The sequence below is a fragment of the Leguminivora glycinivorella genome, chromosome 16, assembly GCF_023078275.1.
Source record: "Leguminivora glycinivorella isolate SPB_JAAS2020 chromosome 16, LegGlyc_1.1, whole genome shotgun sequence".
NCBI lineage: Eukaryota > Metazoa > Arthropoda > Insecta > Lepidoptera > Tortricidae > Leguminivora > Leguminivora glycinivorella.
The window spans coordinates 1,333,714-1,356,973 of record NC_062986.1 but is presented as its reverse complement, the minus strand read 5'-3'; the positions used below and the strand labels follow the sequence as shown (position 1 = coordinate 1,356,973).

At 34.9% G+C, this 23,260-nt stretch overlaps 1 protein-coding gene across 2 annotated transcripts; it reads left to right on the top strand.

Moving 5' to 3' along the window:
- The first annotated feature begins 15,309 nt into the window (after nt 1-15,309).
- Nucleotides 15,310-21,607, top strand: LOC125234998. 2 transcript variants are annotated; one of them, XM_048141447.1, is made up of 5 exons: nt 15,310-15,440; nt 15,532-15,633; nt 15,771-15,851; nt 15,981-16,201; nt 21,182-21,607. In XM_048141447.1, coding segments are annotated over exons 1-5 (519 nt in total). In that variant the 5' UTR covers nt 15,310-15,438; the 3' UTR covers nt 21,295-21,607. The 2 variants fall into 2 exon arrangements, with proteins under 2 accessions (XP_047997404.1, XP_047997403.1); XM_048141446.1 differs by lacking the exon at nt 21,182-21,607 and having other exon boundaries at nt 15,981-17,461.
- Nucleotides 21,608-23,260: the final 1,653 nt, after the last annotated feature.

Genomic DNA, 23,260 nt, shown 5'->3' with positions numbered 1-23,260 from the left:
ATGTCGCTTAATGCAATTCATTGTACTAGAACACACTGAAAACCAGTTTAAAAATATCTTTTGCACATTCTATTATGAACCTAGAAGCAAGCGAGTTACAGAGGACGCGATTTGGTCAGAATGGCCGTGTTGGAATGGCCGAATTTTGAAGCATCGTGTCGGCCATCCCGCTTTGGCACGTCTCTTCGTGCTCAATTCGTACAAATCCTAAGCTTCAAAGAGCGTTGCAGAATCAAAAGGGGTCTCCGTAATTTGGACGTGTCAATGGCGAGTTTGATTAGCTGTTCGATATATAAAGCCGGAGAGATTTCGGATTTGAAATGTTAGGTGACATTTGAATTTATAATACATTTTCGGCCAGTTTCTGTGTATTAGGTCTTTGGGGGCCATCAAAATCGTGTATTTTTCATTGATGTGTTCGGTAAAGTCTATCCACCTGTAGGTTTTACATTAAGTAGTTTTTTTTTTATGAGATAGGAAGTAAAAGTGCAGACAGACTGCTTGATGGTAAGTAATCAACGCTGCGCATGGACACTCGGAACGTCAGAAGGGTTTATAATAAGGGTTTTGAATTGTTATTTCCTGTCTTGTCTTACTTGTATGCACAATAAAGTGTTTACATACATAATATTTTAACTACTTTGAGGTCAAGGTATTAAGGGTTGAAATTGGCTCTCTATAATAATTAATTCGATACAATCAAATAATTATTTATAAATTTTCTTATAGCAGCTCAGCATCACACTTATGTTTATAATTATATCTTCAATATTAAAATATTTTACACGTCTATACGAAACAGAAAGACATGCATCTGTAACGATCAATAAAACTATATTTTATTTATCTTTACGATCCCTAAATGAATACTTTTACATCCCAACGATCACTTACAAAGGTGTATGAATCAAAGAACCAATAAAATATCTTTCGCTCGCTCTATAAAAAAAACTAGAGTACGTACAAAACATAATTTGTCGTCTAATGCCTTATAAATCTTTCTGACGAAGTGAATAGATGCTGCCGAGATATATTTACAACCAATAAACCAAAATATCAAACCAATTCAACTCTTAAACTAAACCATTAAGAGATAGATTGGAAATGAGCGGCTGTAAAAGTAATTTTGTCTCAGGTAGTTTTATGAAAAGAGGTTGCTTTATGACTATAACGCTTTCGGTGCTCGGACAATTTAGTGAAGTTGTACGTTAATATATTTTGATCTTTATCACTGATCGATTAGTTTTAGTTCACTATGAACAATTGTAAATTTTTAGACGTCAATCGTTTCAATAGATTTTAATATCTATCCTTAGTAACTGAGGATGAATTTTCTTAGACAATTATAAGCTGTCGATTCATGTCAATCAGTTGAAGTTTTCAATACAAAGGTGGCAAACGAATGCTGATAGATGGAATGAAAAGGAATGATCGTTGATAACAGTTTCAAGGTAAGTTGTACCTATTTTAACCCGCGACGCAAAAACGACGGGGTGTTATAAGTTTGACGTGTCTGTCTGTGTGTGTGTCTGTCTGTCTGTGTGTGTGTCTGTCTGTGGCATCGTAGCTCCCGAACGGATGAACCGATTTAGATTTAGTTTTTTTTTTGTCTGAAAGCTGAGTTATTCGGGAGTGTTCTCAGTCATCAAAATCGCTCTACTATGTCGCGGTCGGGTTTTTTCAAAATTAAAATTTTGTGGCTAATTTATTACATGAATAAATTTACATATGAGAACTAAGACTAAACATTTAGGTACTTATTTCCCCAAAACCCTCGCTAACAGTATTTTCGCTACTTTACAAAACATTTAACAAACTGAAAAATTCACATCTTTTCACATTACATAATACCCTTCCTGCCCTTTTGTCTATGTCATCACCGAAGATAACTCAACGGGTCCTATTCCACCAAAACTCAATTTCTGCCAAACACCATAGCGGAAAAGAAATACACGAAAAGTGTTTAGGTAAGGGGTCCGATCTTCCTATCCAAAGTGACAATCGTTAACGCTACGTGGCAGTCTAGCTCTGTCACGCCACTACAGAAGATAGGGAGAACCAGCTACGATGCGCTTACGAAGGGTAAGGGATTGAGACGTTGGCTAGGTATTTTGGGGCACATTTGAGTGATAGCCGATGTAGCGTCCGCAAAACTGCTGTAATAAGGGCATACCTTACGATAGATAAGTGTGGGGTGGAGCGTCAGCAGAAATAGAAATGTTGGTAGAATGTTTAAAAAATTTGGAAGAGCTGCGTCCTAAGTAGTAACAGTTTCAATGGTGGTTTGGTGGTAGATAGGCAAAGACACTTTAAATATCTAGAAGATTATTTTAAATTATGCCTGGACTAACAGTCAATGAAAAAAAGGTAAACATTTCGTCAAGTAAATATCCTGAAATATTGTCTAAAATATCTGTTTTAGACATTTTGTTTTAAACATCAAAAGGGAATGTACAAGTTTCTAATGGGGTGGCAACGCGCATGTGACACTCTTTGAGTTGCAGGCGTCCATAGGTTACGGTGACCGCTTTCCATCAGGCGGGCCGTACGCTTGTTTGCCACTGACGTAGTATAAAAAAACATTTTAAAAAATTTCCTATTTCATCAGTATCACGTAAGTGTGTGTATCTATTTGTTTGTCTGTCTTTCACGACAAAACTGAGCAACGAATTTACGTGTTTGTTTAATTAGAGATATTTGAATAGATGAAGAGTGACTTAGGCTACTTTTTGTCTTTTTATAACCCCCCACTTACCTAAAAAGTAGGGGTGAAAGTTTGTATGGTGCATTCCGCAACTTTTGAATTTGACTCATCGTTGGTGTGTATTATTTTTAACCCCCGACGCAAAAACGACGAGGTGTTATAAGTTTGACGTGTCTGTCTGTCTGTTTGACTGTCTGTCTGTCTGTTTGTCTATTCTCCCGAATGGATGAACCGATTTAGACTTTTTTTTTGTCTGAAAGCTGAGTTAATCGGGAGTGTTCTTAGCCATCTTTCATGAAAATCGGTCTACTATGTCGCAGTCGGAGGTTTTTTTCTCAATTTTAATTTTGTGATTAGGTTATGTTCCTGAAATAAGTGAATTTTTTAATCGATGGTAAAAACCCCTTTTTTGCTACCAGTCCCGATAGGGCGGGTTGACCGCCCCAAGTGAGATATCTCGCGACGTGCCCTCGCGCACATAAATCTGCAAATATGAACCAACTGCGTAACCCTACACTTACACATAACACACACACTATGTGTGTTAGGATATGTTTAGAATTATGGTAGAATGCACCGGCGTTGTGAAACGATGAGTTTCATACGAGTTCTAGGAAAAAAGAAAAACTAAATCTGGTTAAGGCTTATTATACTTTTTCAACGAGCTATGGAGAGGGCTATGCTCGGGGTAAGAAATTGTACAACTGAACCTTTTTTATTTTTTCTACATTTAATTATTGCCCTTTCATCCCTGAGGGAGTTTAGTTCGTTTTATAATAAAAATATTAGTATGCATATCATAATATTATTAAATTAAACAACAAATCAAACCAACAATGAAATGACAGGAATTTTATAAAATAAAAATACAAAATATCATTTGCAAATTATATATTTTGTAATAATATGCCTAAATTGCATAGGCATATTTCATACTTATTACCTAAATATTAAATAATAGACTACATTTAAAGGCACAACAACTAACATACCTACTTAATTAAAATTGCTTACGAGTGCATCAGCGACAGCACTGGAGTTGACAGTAGTAGTCACCGTGGCCGAATTTAAAAGTGGAGTTATTATTATTTAGAATTCCCTGGCTTTGCCCGGCCGGGAAAACGCTAGGTTGAAGAAAAAAAATTACAAACTAGGACAACCATCTTCTAGTTCATCCTCACTTTCTCGACACGTGGCAAACCAAGAACAAACGGGCCTCTCGCTCGTTTTTGCCCAGAACGTGCAAGTTGTGGAATGAGCTTCTGAGGTGTTTCCCTTGCGCTATGGGGTTCTTCAAGAAGCAGGTATTTAGGGTTCTCAAAGGTCGGCAACGCATAAGTGGTTCCCCTGATGTTGCTTATGTCCATGGACGGTGATACTGCTTCCCATCAGGCGGCTCGTCTGCTCGTTTGCTGCCTATTTCATAAAAAAAATAAAAAAATTGTAACGCAATGCATTTTAATGCTCTTAATCGACCTTAAATGAAACATTACGTTACAGATCCACACAACCTCATCAATAACCTGGCATTTAGTTTCACCCACTTTTCATACCTCGCTTTCATCTCGGCCATTTATCTCTGATCCGTATCAGCTGGCCTAGCCGAAGTGACAACAGTTGACGACTGTGGCGCCACTACAGGGTACTTAGCCAAATGCACAAACGCTCACGATAATATCGTCTTCGTAGCTCACTATCTCTGTCGCGGCTTTTAGCGTTAACGATTGTCATTTCGGCTATTTACGCCGGCTGGAGTGTTTCTTAATTTTTTGTCCACTTTTTTACATGTGATATTTTTGATTTTTACGTTATCTAATCAGGATCAGGAGGCTTTTTGAATCTTAATAAAAAAAAATGTCCGGTTCGATTTTTCTTATTGTGTTACCACTTTTCCATAAACCTAATTTGTATGGGGTAACAAAAGTGGAAAGTAACAAAAACGTATGAAAGTTTTGGGACACTTATTGTTTTCTGTTGAAATAGAAAGTGTAAGTCATTCTGAACAGAACTTACCTAAAATTACCATTGCTTTTTTTATTGTGTACCATTTCCATATAGTTTATATGGGGTAACAAAAGAGGAAAGCAACAAAATCTATTAAAATTCTAGGACACTTTTTGTCTACGATTTCGATAAAAACGCTCGTGATTCTGGGTAGAAGTGACATGAAATTCCCTAAAACTATCAAAATAAAAAATAACAAAAAAATTACGTTCACAGAAGAGTGGGGAGAGTTACCTAAGATACGCTTGCGGCTTGGCAAAAAAAAGTAGAAATGGAATTATTATTTTATATCATAACAACACTTAACTGTTCTCATAGAAAAGTGTCAAAACTGTCAAAATAGTTGCCACATGCAAAACGGTTTATAGGGTGGTCCAAACTCCAAACCTTGACATCAAGATTTTTCTTTTAGATTTCTCGCATCATTGGCTAATTAATATCAGAATATACCCCATGTTTATTAGCCGATTTTTGTAGTTTCCGAGTAACGAATTTTTGTACTTTTTTTCCTCAAAAAAAACTGTTGAGTTTTTACAAGTTTCTTTTTGCATAATTATTACTACAAACGAAGTATTTACAACAAATAATCGGCCAATATACATGGGATATATTCTGATAGACCATGATGTGAGGAATAAAAAATAAAAAATTGACGTCAAGGTTTGGACTATCCTAGACGGTGGCGATGGCGCCCCTTTTATTTTCTTCTATTTTTTGCCAGGCTGTACTGAGCATTTCATTTTTTTTTTTGCCAATAAAAAATTTTTGATTGTTTTAGGTAAGTAATTTTAGGTCAATTGTACTCAGAATCACGAGTACTTTCAATCTCACCGGGAGACAAAAAGTGTCCCAGAATTTCCATACATTTTTGTTACTTTCCTTTTTTTTTACCCCATACAACATGTACGGAAAATGGTAACAAAATAAGAAAAAATCGTATGGGACATTTTTTTAACTACTAGGATTGAGAAAGCTAGTAATTCTGAGTAGAAATAGCATTTTTTTTTTCAAAAATATCACACTTCATAAAAGTGGCAAAAAAAAAAAGAAATGCTCTACTAATCATTAGCGATTGTCATGTTGGCTAGGAAGTGAATCAAGGCCAGATCTTATGAACCTTTTTATGATTTGGGAGTTTGTTAAGATGGAGATAGCACGATTAATGGTATCGATTTAGTCGTTTTTGATATAAGGTCAATATGAAGAAGAGTTTTGAATGATTCACGGTTATTTTCATTAGACTTATATTGTCAGTTTTCCGTGATCATGATGCATGCAACTGCGTCGAAATATCGGGAGCTCGACAAAAATCAAAAAGGTAATCACGGTCTATATCCCGGTCAATATAAGTCTAATATGAAGAAGATCATCAAAAGTGCGGCTACCAAGAGAATTTAGTTATTTACTCGCCAGCGTATTAAAATCGCTATATTCGTTGTATGACCAAAGTGAACAACGCACATCTCTTGGGTAAGTAATTAATAATTCTTGAACTTTATTTGTAGATTAGGTTGAGATTAGGATGCAAAGGCGAAATCTTAGAAAAAGTATTTTTTTTTCGGAAGCTAAGTCAGATTTTTTTCGTGAAGTGAAGATTTTAACAATTCGACAAGCAGAAACGTCTGCAATCGATACCACTAGGCTTAGTTTTAAGTAAAATTAAGGTACAACTGACAGCCTTCCAACTGACAGCGCGTAACCCTCAGACATTGTTACGTTGCGTGAAATGACTCTCAGTCAGCGCGTAACATTCTATCAGGGTCGTTGCGCTCAACGCGACTCACTCATGCCATTCAGTCACTTATTCACTCAGTCAGTGACAAAACAGAATGCGCAGAATGCTTTTGAATGGTGGATTGGTTGGTTGAAAAAGTTTCACTTCTTCCGCACAGAGGGACTCCACCCTACTTTTTTTTTGTAATTTGGGTTTTAAGTGATAATCACCGCCTTAAGTAAGTAAGTAAGTAAACACTTTATTGTACAGGAAAAGAATACAGCACATAATATTTAAAATAAAAAGTTTCAGTACAAAGGCGAACCTATCCCTTTAAGAGATCTCTTCCAGTTAACCTTTGAGCATTTGAGGGAGAGTTTGAGACGGTAGACATCCACATAATACAAAAACTATAAAATAATAACAATACATTTTTCATTCCTTATTCTAACACGCAGTATATATTAATAAATATGTAATAATCAATAAATATTTAATATATATAGTACTTTACAAAACCGCATACAATCCCTGTCTCAGTTTTCGTCCGATAGCCACAGTTTCTTAAGATTCGCCTTCAGCGATGCGACCGATTGACACTGTCGAAGACGGGGTGGTAAAGAAAGTGGAAAGTGGAGTGGTGGAGGCCTTAAAAATTGTTTTAAAAATAACATCCTGCATTCAAACTGGTAGCGTACTTGTAACCTGTCTGGTGTTGCCAGTGTCCATAGACATGTTGATGAGGAGGCATACTCAGACAGATGGCGCCACCCTATAAGTCCATTGCACAGATAAAGAATTTCATACGTGAGATCGAGAAGATGATAGAAGATATTTGTTTTCTCTCTCTCTCTCATATTAATGACAGTGACATGCCTAGACACTTGCACAATGCACAGGCGCCGCCTGGCGGGATAAAAAGTCAGTGTGTCTCAGTAGTCAGGCGATATGTCCGCCCCTTAACGGTAATATCATAAACTTGAATAAATAAATAAATAAATATTATAGGACAGTCTTACAAAAACAATTTACATCATTTAGTATCAAACAAGACAAACATGTGTATGAATTTATTTTCTTAATCATAGTATTAATTACATGTTTGTAATAAAACTAATTACAAGCGTATAAACGATTACCGGTCCATGTGCTCATTTACCTACAGCCATAAAATTCTTTATATCGAGATCTGTGCAGTAACGATATGGTTACGATCACGATTTGACCCGGGGTTCAAAAGATCGCACGAGACATCATTAAAAAAATGGACAAGTTTGTGTCGGGCCATGCTTGAAGGGTTCCGTACTTCCGTAGTCCGTACCATCATATGTACTGTCCTCGTAGCCGAATGGCATTTCTACGACGTGAAACGAAAACGAAACGCCGCGAAAGGTAGTCTGGCTTTGTTGCGCCAATACGCAAGAGCGGTAGAGATGGATAGCTACGAAAGGGATATTATCGTGAGCGTTTTGTAAGCGTTTGTGCTTTCGGCTACGCACACTGACTACCTTTCGCGGCGTTTCGTTTTCGTTTCGCGTCGGAGAAATGCCATTCGGCTACGCACGCTGTACAAAAAAGCCTTGCAAGGTACGTGAGAGTTCGTGGTAAGTACTTATATGAAAATTTTTAATTTATAAAAATAATTATTGGGTAAAATACTTTTAATATGTGTTTGAGAGGCTCAATTTCTATGCACGACTGATGCAAAAGATTTGGCGAGAAAACTATACTCTGTCAAACAAGTCTGTCAGTAAATAAGAACAAAGAAAACTATAGGTATCCTTTTCTATAGCACCCTAAAGAAAAGGATGCATATAATTTTCTTTGTTCTTATTTACTGATAGACTTGTTTGACAATGTATAATTTTAGGATGGAATCGCTTAGATAAAGAATTGATTTAAATATAAAATAAAATGGTTAAATTCATTGATGTATACTTTTATCTTTTGGAATTTATGGAGAGAGTTGAGCAGACATATTTTTTTACATTTTTTACAATCATACCTATTGTAAATAATCTTTGAAGTGTATAAAACATATTTTGTCCTTTAATACCGGCGGGTTTTTATCAGAAAGTAATTTGACCTTGAATAAAGTCAAATTAACTGCTACAATTGATAAAAGTAGGTGAATCTAGTAATAAAGATATTTACCACCTGTGGAACTACTGGAAGCAGTATAAACGCATTTTTTGCGTTGTATTTCCTCGCTATAGTGAGGGGAAAAGTTTTGTGTTACACTCGGGTGCAAATGTATTTTACTTCTCGTGTGTTAAAAAATAAAGTTCAGTTATTCTTGAACCACTCGCTTCGCTCGTGGTTCAACTATAGAATCCTTTCACTTGCTTGTTTTTCAATTCCACACTCGGCGTTAAAATACAACTTTGCCCCCTTGTATAACAAATAACTATTGTCACTTACAGATACTTAGACTTATTTATGTACAGACAAACGGAAGTACAAATAGGCTACTAGACTATTATCGGATTTGGCATAATAAATAAATAAATAAATATTATAGGACATTCTTACAGAGATTGACTGAGGCCCACTGTAAGCTCAAGAAAGCTTGTGTTGTGGGTACTCAGACAACGATAATATATAATTATAATATATAAATACTTATATACATAGAAAACATCCATGACTCATGAACAGATATCTGTGCTCATCACACAAATAAATGCCCTTACCGAGATTCGAACCCGGGACCGCGGCGTAGCAGGCAGTGTCACTACCGACTGCGCCAAACCGGTCGTCAAATAATAAATGATTGTCTTCTGTAGTATTTGACATGAAAAACCAATATTTATAGATTTTGGCTATTAAAAGTGTATGATGACTACGTATTTTCGATTAAAAATGTGTGTATTTATTTTGGCCAGCGAAAACGCTGTCAGCGATGTAGTGCCGTCATCGAATTCAAACTTACTTCATGTCAAAACAATCACTGACATAATGAACTTTATGCCTCATACTCAAAAGTCAGAAAATGTTGTTTTCAAATAGAATGACCCGATGCACACATAATCTATAGATTAACATGACTGTGTTGTTTTCGCCTGATTAAGTACAAGTGTACTTTAAAAATATTATTTGCTGTTTTTAGTTCATAATAAAATATGGTAATATTTTATTTCGGTTAATTGGACATTACTTAATCATATAAGACAGACTTTAAAAAAGGGTCAAGTAGCCTATTGTTTTCAAGCATGTCGTTTTCCCATTTTGTCTACGGAACTCTAAAGTGTTCCGAAGTAATTGACTTATTTAATGGGCTTTTAAAATGGTCTATAAAAATTAAGTATTTGCTCCGTAATATGGAATGCGTGTAATTGTGAGTTTTATTGTTTCATATCCGATGATATTATCCATATAGCTAAAGATGACTGGTTATGACTTATGACTAATTTGCCAGTGACGTGGTTAAAAACATAGTAATATCAGGGGCGGCTCACTCCGCGATTCCATCGCCGCCCTACAAGTACATGCGGGCGGCCGCGAGTTCGCGGCCTAATCAGGGGTGGCTCGCATTCTCACGGAACGCACGTTCGCACTTTCTATTGTTACTATACGTCGCGAGTTTTTTTAAAGGTTCATATGCGATATCCGCGTGTGGAATGGCTAGTAATTTAGTTAAATAAACATCATGAATAAAATAGGACAATCTTACACATATCTACTATTGATATGTCACACGGAAACGTTCAATCACTTGTGACGTTGGGACTTAAGAGGATACGTAGCATTGCTAAATTGCCCCAACTTGGAATTTTAGTTAAATATACGTGTTATTAACAGATTTATCGAAAAAAAATTGTCCATTAAGAACAACTCAGTCACAAAAAAATCTTTAAAATCGAGGTTCCGCTCTCGACTCTTTCCTCCTTCAAAACTTAATCAATCGAACGAAATTTAAGAATCTGAATAACAATGAAATAATTTATGTCGGACCGTTGCTTTTTTTGGTTAATTGTTACCAATCTTGAGTATCACACCTTTTTTTTCACGCCACAATGAAAAAGGCCGTTTTTGGAAATTTTTGATTGGCTCTAGAATCTTTAAAAAGCAGAATATAAAAAAAATCAAAACGGTCCGACACAGATAAAAATAATAAGAATCTGTGTTGAAAAAATCATTGCTCTATCTTCAAAAACCAGGGAGGAAATAGTCGAGAGCGTTTGTATGGAGAATTGACCCCTACCGTATCGTCTTAAACATAAATATATAAATACTGTATATACACCTAGAAAGTACCCAAGGCTTGAATATAATAGCATAACATTTTATCTGAGTATTAATTTTTTTAATCCATAGGCAACCCTAGCGTCCGAGGCTGCGCACGTGCGGCTCGTTTCTTTGTAATCATTTTGTAGGCATTTAAAAAGGCGGCATTTCGTGAACTTTAAAGCAGTGGGCCTTCTGTACTTGTACTATTATATATTCTGTGGTAATATCATGTATGTTTTTTTTTTCATATTTAATTCGGTTCAATTCCCAGACGAATCCAATATTACTTATAAAATTACTAACAATCAAAAATATTTTTTTTCAAAATCAAAAATTAGTCTTCTTTCAGCAAAAAATCCCATCTACGATATTTAGAGTTATGTCCCATAGTCTTGGAACGCCCTGTATAGAGAATGACTCTTAAATTAAAATTAAAATTGACAAATATTAATATTATCGCCATCCAGACGAGAATGAACCAAATGTGTGGCGCCATCTGAAGTTCAAAACCATAATAATGTATACAGGGTGGCCCATTCAAATCGGTCAGTATGGGAAAGTCTGAAACTATAAGACATACGAAGATTTGTTCTTAGGAACCATGTCACCGATTTCGATAAAAAGAAAAACTGCATTCATACAATTAAAAAAAAAGTGTACCCAGCTGGGGAATCGAACCCGGTTGTTTTGAAAAAATAAACTTACACTATTTCTATTCAGATATCGTTTGTGTAGGTCTTAAGCAGTAAATATCTCTAAGAAACATAATGTCTAAAATGAAAAAAATGCATTTTTTTCACATACTTTAATTTATCATAGTAGGTGTTCAAAGTGACCACCGTCTTTTTCAATACAATATTCAACACGTCTAGGTAACGATCTTACTATTGCATTTTGTATCTTCATGTGGTGAATCTGCGTTAAAGTTGACTCTATGGCTACTTTTAGGTCTTTAACGGTGTTATAGCTATTTTTGTACACTGTTGTAAAGATGAAGTGAACTTGCTGAATATTGTAACGGTGGTCACTTTTAACACCTACTATGATAAATTAAAGTATGTGAAAAAAATGCATTTTATTCATTTTAGACATGATGTTTCTTAGAGATATTTACTGCTTAAGACCTACACAAACGATATCTGAATAGAAATAGTGTAAGTTTATTTTTTCAAAACAACCGGGTTCGATTCCCCAGCTGGGTACACTTTTTTTTTTAATTGTATGAATGCAGTTTTTCTTTTTATCAAAATCGGTGACATGGTTCCTAAGAACAAATCTTCGTATGTCTTACAGTTTCAGACTTTCCCATACTGACCGATTTGAATGGGCCACCCTGTATAGTTATAATATTAGGCATGTATAAGTATAAGTAGGCAGGCATAAGTATAAGGCATGAAATAAATATTTCCTTATGGTTCCAATGTACGTTTTCTTCTTAAATTATTTTACTGAGTTAATAGGTCTTGTGGCCTAGCGGTAAGAGCGTGCGACTTTCAATCCGGTGGTCGCGGGTTCGAACCCCGCGTACCAATGAGTTTTCGGAACATGTGCGAAATGTCATTTGATATTTGCCAGTCGCTTTTCAGTGAAGAAAAACATCGTGAGGAAACCGGACTAATCCCAATAAGGCCCAGTTAGCCTTCGGGTTGGAAGGTCAGATAACAGTCGCTGACGTAAAACTAGTAGTGCCTACGCCAAATCTTGGGATCAGTTGTCAAAGCGGACCCCAGGCTCCCATGAGCCGTGGCAAAAAGGATGATGATAGGTTTGCTGCAATTAGAGCACTGAAGAAAAAATTAATAGTGTTTAAATACACATACTTACTTGCAAACACAGCCGCATATTAGAGTTTTTGATAGGTACATTACATTTTTTTAGTTCCATTTTTTTTTCATCGTGATTCGGGATAGTTTTAATAGTCTGAGTCCATTGCCAATCAAGTGGACGCTGTAACAGTGAAATTTTAATCAAACTTTTCTCGTTACAATGTTTTATGAAATAACTTTGCATGAAAAAATGTTTTCGATAGCTGACCTATCAAACAGTATCCACGATGCGTTGTGGATAAAAAAAGTAAGGAAGGGTAGAATCAAATTCCAAATTCATAAAAAGGGGAAGAGAGGAACGTAGTCGTAAACTTATTCAGAGAGTAAATTTAATCTGAACAACGGTGAGTTACACCAGTTTGACAGAACTGGCTACCCTGGCTACCCTCGAAGGTAAGTAAAGTTACCTATCTGTTTGCATTTGAAGCATTAAATAAATAAATAAATAAATATTATAGGGCATTCTTACACAGATTGACTGAGGCCCACGGTAAGCTCAAGAAGGCTTGTGTTGTGGGTACTCAGACAACGATATATATAATATATAAATACTTATATACATAGAAAACATCCATGACTCAGGATCTGTGAGTAGTATATATTTGGGAAGTTTAAACCACTTTCATTTCGTTCGAGCGATTCTCGCTCAAACTCATTCCAGTGGTCTAAACTCCCAAATACATCCTAACCCTCAAATATCTGGGCAAGAATTGTATCATCATCGTTAGGAAGTTTAAACCACATCGATATCGTTTTGCTATAATAATCGCGTTTGCATGATCATGTTAGCCATACCGTTGGGAAGTTTAAAATCACTTCATACCGTTCGAGCGTTTCGCGATCGAAATCGTTCCAGTGCTTACAAACTCATATATCCGGGCTCTCAAACATCGGGCTAAGATTTTTTCTATGTTACATACTATTCAAATTACTTGTCGTCTCTTGAAACAAAGGTGTTTTGAGAGCACTTTATTTGAATCTTCAGTGAATATCAGTTATAAGAACACGTTATAAAATGTATGTTTCTTGAAAAAAGATGCAAAAGCTTAACGCAACTCACTCTCTGAGGTGGCCAGTCCCAGAGTGCGAGTCTCTTCCAAGCGAATGCTCGGTTGACTATGGCGTTTTCACACAACATGTCTGATCAACTCGTCAGCGTCACAGAACATGAATGGACCTCCAAGGTGCTCAACCCCGGCGTAAGGCCGCATTTTACGTGCATCATTTAAGTACAATCCTCTTCAGGCATGGAAATCCATATATATCGACCGCGTATATACAGAGTTTCCCTAAGTATCTGATTCAACATTGCACACAAGTCGGTTGGCCAATTCCGAAAAGTGTGAACGTTGGAGTCCCCGGTCGTCGAGACTCATCAACGTCGTCTATAAGGCGTTTATTTATACGAAGTAACATCAAAAACTTTGATAGTGCGATGTAGACCTATCGTTTATAATAAACGAAGTAAATACCACCTTTTGATTAACAATTGTGGACTTTGTAATTAAACAGTAAAAGTCTGAAACGGCAGAAAATACACTATAGTCTTATTTTGCTATGTCAAGGGGGAATGTAATCAGATCATATTTATTATCATTGATGTTTTACTGCAAGTGCGGCCTCTATTAGTGAGGGATGGTACTAACTAGCTACTTCGTTAATTAGATGCTTCTAAGGCATCGTGTTATCCAATATATTATTATGCTAGGTTGCGCTAATTTCCATAGATGTCGTTCACTATCGTTTCCATAGTAAGGAGCTTCCCTTCAATGGTTCCAACTAAAAATATCTCATGGGTTCATTTAGTTAAGCACTCAACAAAAGGAGCCTATTTGAACAAAACAATTATTTCATAATGACTTCGAACTATGTATGTTTATTGGAACAAGAGTTTTAGACTGTTTGTATTAGGAGGATAAATACTTAATAGATGCACATAAATATATTGTAACGTCATTATATATTTGCTCAATTATTACTTTTAATAGCATAAGTCTAAAGTCTTATTTAAAAAATATGGATATTTTTATCTGATATAAACATTTTCATTCATTCATTTAAAGACGAAGAGAAAAAATAATAATAAGCACTTCACAGAAATGTTGGCCATTTTTGAGATTCGAACCCAGGACCATCCATTTTATAGGTACTGTTAAGTACTGCTACTTAGCCGATCATCAAGGTTCGTGTTGCGAAAATGCAACGTCATATCCATATGTTATTCTAATTAGGTATTCTGCATTGATTGCACTAATTGTTAAAAACAACATCTACTTAACATTTCGTAATTTCGAAACGGATGTAAATTGTTATAGGATACTTGCGTTAGCATAGTATTGGCATAAATATAGGGTTGCCGCCGGCACGTATTTGGTGATTTATGATTATTGGTGATATGATAAAGTAACATTATCATAACCGGGATAAACACCTTAATCTCTTTATTCACTGTTTTGGATGTTTCATCAGCGCAAAACATACGTTTTAAAACCAATGTTTTCTTGTTAGGTGTTTAACTTATTCTAAGTACACTAAAATAATATGTTTGAATATTGGCTTTTAAACCAAATTGAGAATAATTACAAAAATAATTTAGTAGTATAAATTACTTTAGCAACATGTTATCTTGCCGCTACGGAGTGATTTCTTGAATAAGATTACCTACACCTAAGATACCACTATCACTTAATCACTTAATAAGTGTGCCTCGATTTTGCATTTTAAACACCGTAGTATATTAAGTTAGTCATACAAATGGCTTACATGCATTTATTACGAGTACTAGTAAAATGAGGACTGTGACACCCTGATTCGTTTAGTAAAATCATCAATAAATTGCTATTAATAAACCATCATTCTAATTGTTTATTCCTTTGCTACTTTGCTCTTTACAGTGCACATTACGTACTCATACGTCTTATAAATAATAAGTTCGAACCACCGTCATTTCTACATATAACATGTAAGTAAGTGTTGTATTTTGTCTTTTTATAAATTATAATACTAGTTGCTCATGTGCAAGGTTTAAAATGATTTTTTAAATTTACTTTTAGGTCGGACTCCGAGTTTGAAACTATTGTACCCCTAAATAACAAGACTGGAGGTGCGAAAGCGAAAAAACCGGTGCAGAAAAGAAAGTCCGATGCTGCTAATAGGTAAAAAGATATGACACCTGCACGTACCTACTTACATATTGTATGCGTTGCATACGTAAATTGTTTTTGATTATTACGTTTTATTTTACCTACTTACATTATGAATTTAAATTTACAAATTGTTAAAATATTTTCAGGTCCGATTCAGAACGAGAGTGGGAAGAAATTGACGCGGGGACCAAGAAGGTGAAGAAGCCTCGCCAGGCGAAATCTCCTAGGTATGTTACACATTTAAAATATGCATCTATTCGATTATTATAATTGTGACACCCACCTATGTTGTAATCTGAAAAATATTTTTTGTTGCCTTGTTTTGCATTACTTATATTTTATTGTATTATTTACAGGACTACTAGTGGAGCGTCTAAGAAAAAGACTGCCAGCAACCCCTTCGACGTCTTCGAGCTATTTCCTGATGACGAGGCATTTGCGAAAAATTGCCCTACACCAGACCAGCTACGCTCGTCTATAACTCAACGCGTGGCTGATGGATTGACTCGGCGTGCTGCTGATCTTGAGGGGGAGTTTTTCTTGGAGCTGCGAGTATACAACACCGCCGATATACGCAGTGAGTTAGCGGAGCATAAGTGGAAAAAGGCCCTTCTGGCAGTTAAAGCGCAAATAAATAACGATACTCCTCAGTGGGAATATCTACAAAAACTCACAAAGCATTTAAGAACTCTTTTTGACGATGCTGAAGTTACATTTTTTCACAACAAAAAAGGTTAAAAATTCAGCATTGTCAAAAATAATTTTTAAGTGTATATTTTGAACTGTATTCGGATACCACACATATACATATAGGTACTTACTTTAGTTAGATAAATACTTATTTTACTGTTTTATACGCGAATTTAGTTAGGTGGAACTAAAATGCCTTTTTGCTCTGCCTGTTCAATCCAAGTTCTGAAAAATAAATGGGTTGGTCATTTGAGAAGTACTAAACACAAAAATAATTCTTTAGTGGCAGTAACTGATGGCGTAATTGAGATTTCGTCTGCCTTTCAGGGTCGTATATCATCTTATAGAGTTTTCGGATCTGAAGAGCTAGAATTTGCTATACCTGAACAGTTTTTAGATAATTTAACGTCGAAACTAGAAAATATTATAAAACAGTGTTTGATAAAGCACGTGTGTTTAAAAATCAATTTCGAGTATTTTGGAAACTTTCTTTTATTTAAGAACAACCGGCAGGAAACAAAGTCGTTTACGACAAAAAACTTCACAGTACATCAAAACTATACATTTTCTGAGTTATACCAAAAAGTTATAAACGACATAAAAAATAACATTGAAAATTTTGAGCAGCGCGATAGTGGATGGACTTTCTTATCTAATTTATATTTAGAGGTTAATGTTAACAAATACCAGCCTCTGAAAGGATCTTCTTACATAGATTTACCTAAGTCTATTAAAAACAAGAAAGCTTGTATTAACATACAGAATAAAGATGAATATTGTTTTCTGTGGAGTATTGTTGCTGCGCTTTATCCCTCAAAAAATCACAAAGAGCGTACGGCCTCATACCCCTACTTTAAAGACGTGTTGAATATTGATGGTCTCAGTTTTCCCATAACTTTCTCTGATATTGGTATGTTTGAGCATAAAAATGTGGGTTTAAGTATTAATGTGTATTCTTTAATGGATAATCGTACAGTGGCAGGACCTATTTATAGATCTCCATATAAAAGGAGTAAGAAAATTAATTTACTTTTAATAGAGAAAGGAAATAAATCGCACTACGTTTTAATAAATAATTTGTCTCGATTGGTTCGTTCCCAAATAACTAAACATCATGGTAAACTTTACTTTTGTGAAGATTGCCTCTTATTTTCCTTCCCTAGACAAGTTTGAAAGTCACTCCTGTAGTGGAATCGCCACTGTACTCCCGGAAAGAGGTACATATCTACAATTTAAACATTATGAACGTCACTATAATGTTCCTTTTGTAGTTTATTGTGACTTTGAAACAATTCTTAGGCCATTTCAATCATGTGAGCCTGAAAAGGAACCTCAGGGAAGTTTCACTGTAAATAAACAAATGCATATACCCGCAGCTTTTGCCTATAACATAGTCTGCTCTTATGATCAACGCTTAAATAGATTTATTCAATACAGAGGACCCGACTGTGTTTCTAAATTTTTAAAATATTTATACAGACATGTTGAAGATATTTATAAAATATTGCGTGAAGAAGTGCCTATGATTTTCACAGAAACAAATGCTTTAGCCCACAAAAATGCTCAGACATGCCACATTTGCCTGACTGCTTTATTTGGCGACAAAGTAAGAGATCACTGCCACTTAACTGGTGTTTATCGTGGGGCCGCTCATCAATACTGTAACTTACGTTATAGTGTTCCCAAATTTATTCCTGTTTTCTTTCATAACTTAGCAGGATATGATGCGCACTTGTTTATAAAGGAGTTATGCGAGGATGTAGGTTCAAAGGTGCAAATAATTGCGAAGAACAAGGAAAACTATATATCCTTCAGTAAGTTTTTAAAGATGCCTGACGATCAGTATGTGCGGATACGATTTGTAGATTCGTTTAAATTCCTAGATACAAGTTTAGAAAAATTAGCGAAGGGACTTGCTAAGGCAGACTTTTCTCACTTACGATTGTTTTTTCCTGATGAAATCAAATTTGACCTATTGACTAGAAAAGGTGTTTATCCTTATGACTATATAACATGTTGGGACACGTTTGCCGAGACTGAATTACCTTCGCAGGATTTATTTTATAACTCGTTAACTTCGGAGAACATAAGTGATGAGGATTATGTGCATGCGCAAACTGTATGGAATACATTTAATATAAAAAATCTTGGTCAATATACGGATCTTTACCTTCAGACCGACGTTTTACTTTTATCAGACATCTTTGAAAATTTTCGGCGAAATTGTATGGTTAGTTATCGACTAGATCCTGCGTTCTATTTAACCTCCCTAGTCTTTCATTCGATGCAATGTTACTAATGACTGGTATTAAATTAGAGCTAATATCAGACCTAGAAATCATTCGCTTTATTCAAAAAGGGATTCGAGGAGGGATTTGTATGTGTTCAACTAGACATTCCATTGCAAATAATCAGTATATGAAAACCTACGATAACAAATCACCTGATTCGTTTCTCATATACATAGATTGTAATAATTTGTACGGGTATGCAATGTCACAACCGCTGCCTGTGTCAGATTTTCGTTTTTTGGATGACTTTGAAATTTCACACCTAGATATTACATCGGTTTCAGACGACGCGGAATTTGGGTATATACTTGAGGTTGACTTGCTATATCCGCAATATTTACATCATGATCACAACGACTATCCTTTTTGCGCAGAAAAGTTTGTTCCTCCGGGAGGAAAAAATACAAAATTAATTCCAAATTTGTTCGATAAATATGAGTACGTAATTCATTACGAGCATCTAAAAACATGCCTCAAAAACGGTTTGGTTATTAAGAAAATACATCGTGTACTCACTTTTAAACAAAATTCTTTTTTAAAGAAATACATAGACTTAAATACAGAGTTGCGGAAAAATGCGAAAACCCAATTTCAACAGGACCTATTTAAACTAATGAACAATTCGATATTCGGAAAAACTCTTGAGGATTGTGAACGACGCGTTGACGTAAAACTGGTCAACCAGTGGTATGACGAACGAAACAGCACTAAAAAGGTTACTTGTGGCGGTACTTTAATAGCAAGACCCAATTTTCATAGCGCCACAGTGCTCACTGACAACTTGGTAGCCATTCAAATGAAGCCAGAAAGAGTTGTATTGGATAAACCCATTTACATAGGATTCTCGGTATTAGAACTATCCAAAAACCATATGTACAAATTTCACTACTCGGTAATAAAACCCCACTATAGTGATCGCGTTCGCCTCTGTTATTCTGATACTGACAGTTTCATTTATGAAATTAAAACTAGAGACTTTTACCAAGACTTAAGGACACATTTCTTAGATTTCTTTGATACGAGTAATTACAGTCCTTTAAATGATTTCCAGATTCCTTTGCGTAATAAAAAGATTCCGGGACTATTCAAAGATGAGCTAGAAGGATCACTTATAACAGAGTTTGTAGGATTGCGGTCTAAGCTGTATTGTATAACTAGTACACACCCGAAAAAGGGCTTTGTAAAAAAAGCAAAAGGTACTAAGGCTGGTGCCATCAAAGATTTGACACTGGAAAATTACAAAGACGTACTTTTAAACGATAAAATCATTCGAAAAAAGAATATTTTGTTTAAAACTATCAAACATGACATCTTCACTCAAACGGTCAACAAAGTTGCTTTATGTAATAAAGATGATAAACGAATTATTTTATCAGACAAAGTTTCAACTATGGCATGGGGTAATAGTTCTTTTTGTAGATCCGAAACAAATAATGGAAAAGTTGTAACTAAAAGTAAGTGCTGAATATTATATGTTGTAGCGAATTTCAATGTACTATTTCAATTGTATTTACCGTGAAAGTGTTTCAAACTGTTATTAAACTTAGTTAACACAGTTAATCATGAAAAAAATTACACTTTATTTTAGCAGGATGAGGGATATCCACTTATACTCTGCTAACTCACTGCATTGGAAAATAAATATATATATATAATAACGCACGTCTGTATTTTATGCTTTTATTTTGTATACTTATCTAATAAACGTATAAAAAATATGTGTTCAGTTTATTTCTTCTTATACACTCCCATACTTTCCATTTTTACAGGGTGTAACCAAAATACTGATCAACCGTTTAAGAATGTATTCAATATAGTACCTATTGTACAAATAATTATGTTATTTTTAAGTAGCTTTAACAATGTTTCCCAATGAAAATAATGTAAAAAGATGAATACATTCTTAAAAGGATGACAATTATTTTTGTTATAAGTTTCCTACTCAAAAGCCTGAGTGCTGTAGATTCATTTTTCTTTAAGGAAGTACAGAGCTATACCTATCTTATAGTAAATAATAGTTGCAAGTGCGCTCTGTGAGTAACTTTCACTCAGTGTTATAAATTATAATTAAATACATCAATTTCTTACTAATGATAATGAGTAAGTATACAAAGGTGTTAATTTTGCTCATCACATGTGACTCTCTTCTTTTGAGCTGTTTGATAAATCAATTAACGCCGACAAGTAACAAGAAGCTTATCTACCTAACCTGTATATATTGCATAGCTGAATAGAGTCTAATTTCTTGGCGCGTGCATGCCTACGCTGGCAAAAGCAGGTCAACAACATTATTGGAAAACTGCAATACTGACATTCTCTATATTGTTATAATGTTCGCATGTTCGCATTTATGAATTTGATACAATAAGAAGTGGTCGTTCAAGTAATAAGTTCAAGTAAGTAATTATTTTATTTTTATTATATACTTTTAGTAAATATTATGTGATAATTTAAATACATTATAATTATTTATTTATTTAAACTTTATTTTACAAAAGAAAAACTTAAAATTACAAGAGGTAGATTTAATGCTTAATAGTAAGGCTTTATTAAAGGTAATACTTATTGTGTTACAGTTTCAACATGTGCGAACATTGTGACCCCGAGGATCCTTTTACCCATGCTCAAGAGTGGAACACCCAGACATTTGAAGACGCATATCCAGAACTTGCCAACAAGCATGACGTGACCATTACAGCACCATCAATAGAAACACCCAACAAAAAGAAAATAAAAACTAAACAGCGTGCTCCAAAACGTAAATTAAAATCATCCACTACTTTTGTGAAATGTAGAAAATCCGTTGCTGAGGGACCCCGTCTGATACAAATAAAAATCATCGGCTTACGTAACGGGCAGGAAAGCCAGGCAGAGAGTGATGATGAAGAAAATATGATCTTTAGTGCTCAATATATAGCCAGCGAACCAGTGGACAATGTTGTGGATTCGGCATACAGTTTAATAAATCAAATCTCTAAATCAATGTTACAAGAAAATTTCTGAGTTTATTGTTAAGGTTAAAAATGTATGTATGCGTAAAATAAAAAAATAAAAAATGGGTCTTTCATTACAGACTTTTATTTATTATCATTAAAACATAATACAGTGCTTATTTCTAAAATAGTAAACATCGTTATAAATCTTGTGCAGACACAATAGTATCAAAATACCACTTTTTAATACATATAACATTTTTTAAAGCACATTTTTTTTCATGATGCAGGCAGTTATATGCACTAGACTTATTACAATATTTTTCATGCAAATGTAGAAAATTAGGACAATCTTGTTCACCTAAATCTATTACAGCACAATTAGCACACAAATCTTTAACCCACTTAATTTTTTCCGCTCCTTTTACATAAATGTTCTTGTTATTTAAATGGTTCACAATCATTCTTTTAAATTCTCTGTGATCGACAAATCCTTCCCTCCATAAAATCCCGTGGTTTTTTTCTAACCATATTACTCTTTTTCTTTCTTGCTGAGATAAATGAGAAAACGTGTAGGGTGGTTTTATTAAAAAGACTTGCGTGTATTCTTTAGTACTAAGTGCGAATTCCTTTATTATAAAATCGTTATTTAATGATTTAAATCCTTGAACATCCACGAATAAGCTTTTAGTGCTCATGATATTTTCCTTGTTATATTGCTAAGAGGTCTATACTCTATAATGCTATCATTCAAAATAAGACAATACGCAGATGTTTGATCGGGTATATCCTCACTGCACTCTATTTCAACTCTGATGTCAACAACACCCGATTTTAAAGTGTCACTTTGTCTTGAACAATCCACGAAAAACAATGGTGCTATTTCTTTGAAATCGTAAGGATTTAACAAGGGTGCCTGACTACGATTATAGTAGGACTGTTGGAATTTAGAATATTGCTCGTATAATATAGCATACTTCTCATCGGAAAAACTAACATTCAAATTTTCATAAGGATAATATATAGAATTCAAGAAAACTTTAACCTCTCTCAAGTTACAATGATCGAAATGTGTTATATCTTTGTCGGACGCATTTTTCCTACCAGTTTTCAAACCAACTATAACATACCGAGGTTTTTCGATTTGAGATGAAGTTTTAATAGCCCAAGAGTGCTTGGAAGTTTTTGGCAGCAGTGGATATTCGAAGAGGTCCCAGTTTCTGAACGCAATTTGTATTGCACGATCTTTTTCCACATATTTAAGAAGATTCAGTCTTTCCCGATCGGAAACCTTAATATGAGGCATACGCCATACCACTTTTGATAAAGTAACATTGTCTATATATTCATTTGGGTTCAATTTAACGCTATTCAAGTTAGTGTTAGAGCGTAAAAGTATAAGTTCATGTTTGCAATTAATAATAATTTTGTTGTAGTCTTCAGCAAAGCCCAAAATTTTGTTTAATGGTATAGAAGCAGAAAATAAACCTTGGGTAACTTTAGTACCTTTTATGTCCCACCCCACGACTTTGCCATTCTCGCTTCATGTTCACTCATGGATAAAAGAGATTTCATTGTTGTTGTGATTCCTGCATTTTTTATTTTGTCTATTTCAATTCCATTCAGTTCGTATCGAATGTCTTGAAAGAAATGGAGGACAGGGTTATTGGTAAACAGGACGCTCGACACGGGTTGTTTTGTTTCTCTGTTCATCACTGTAAT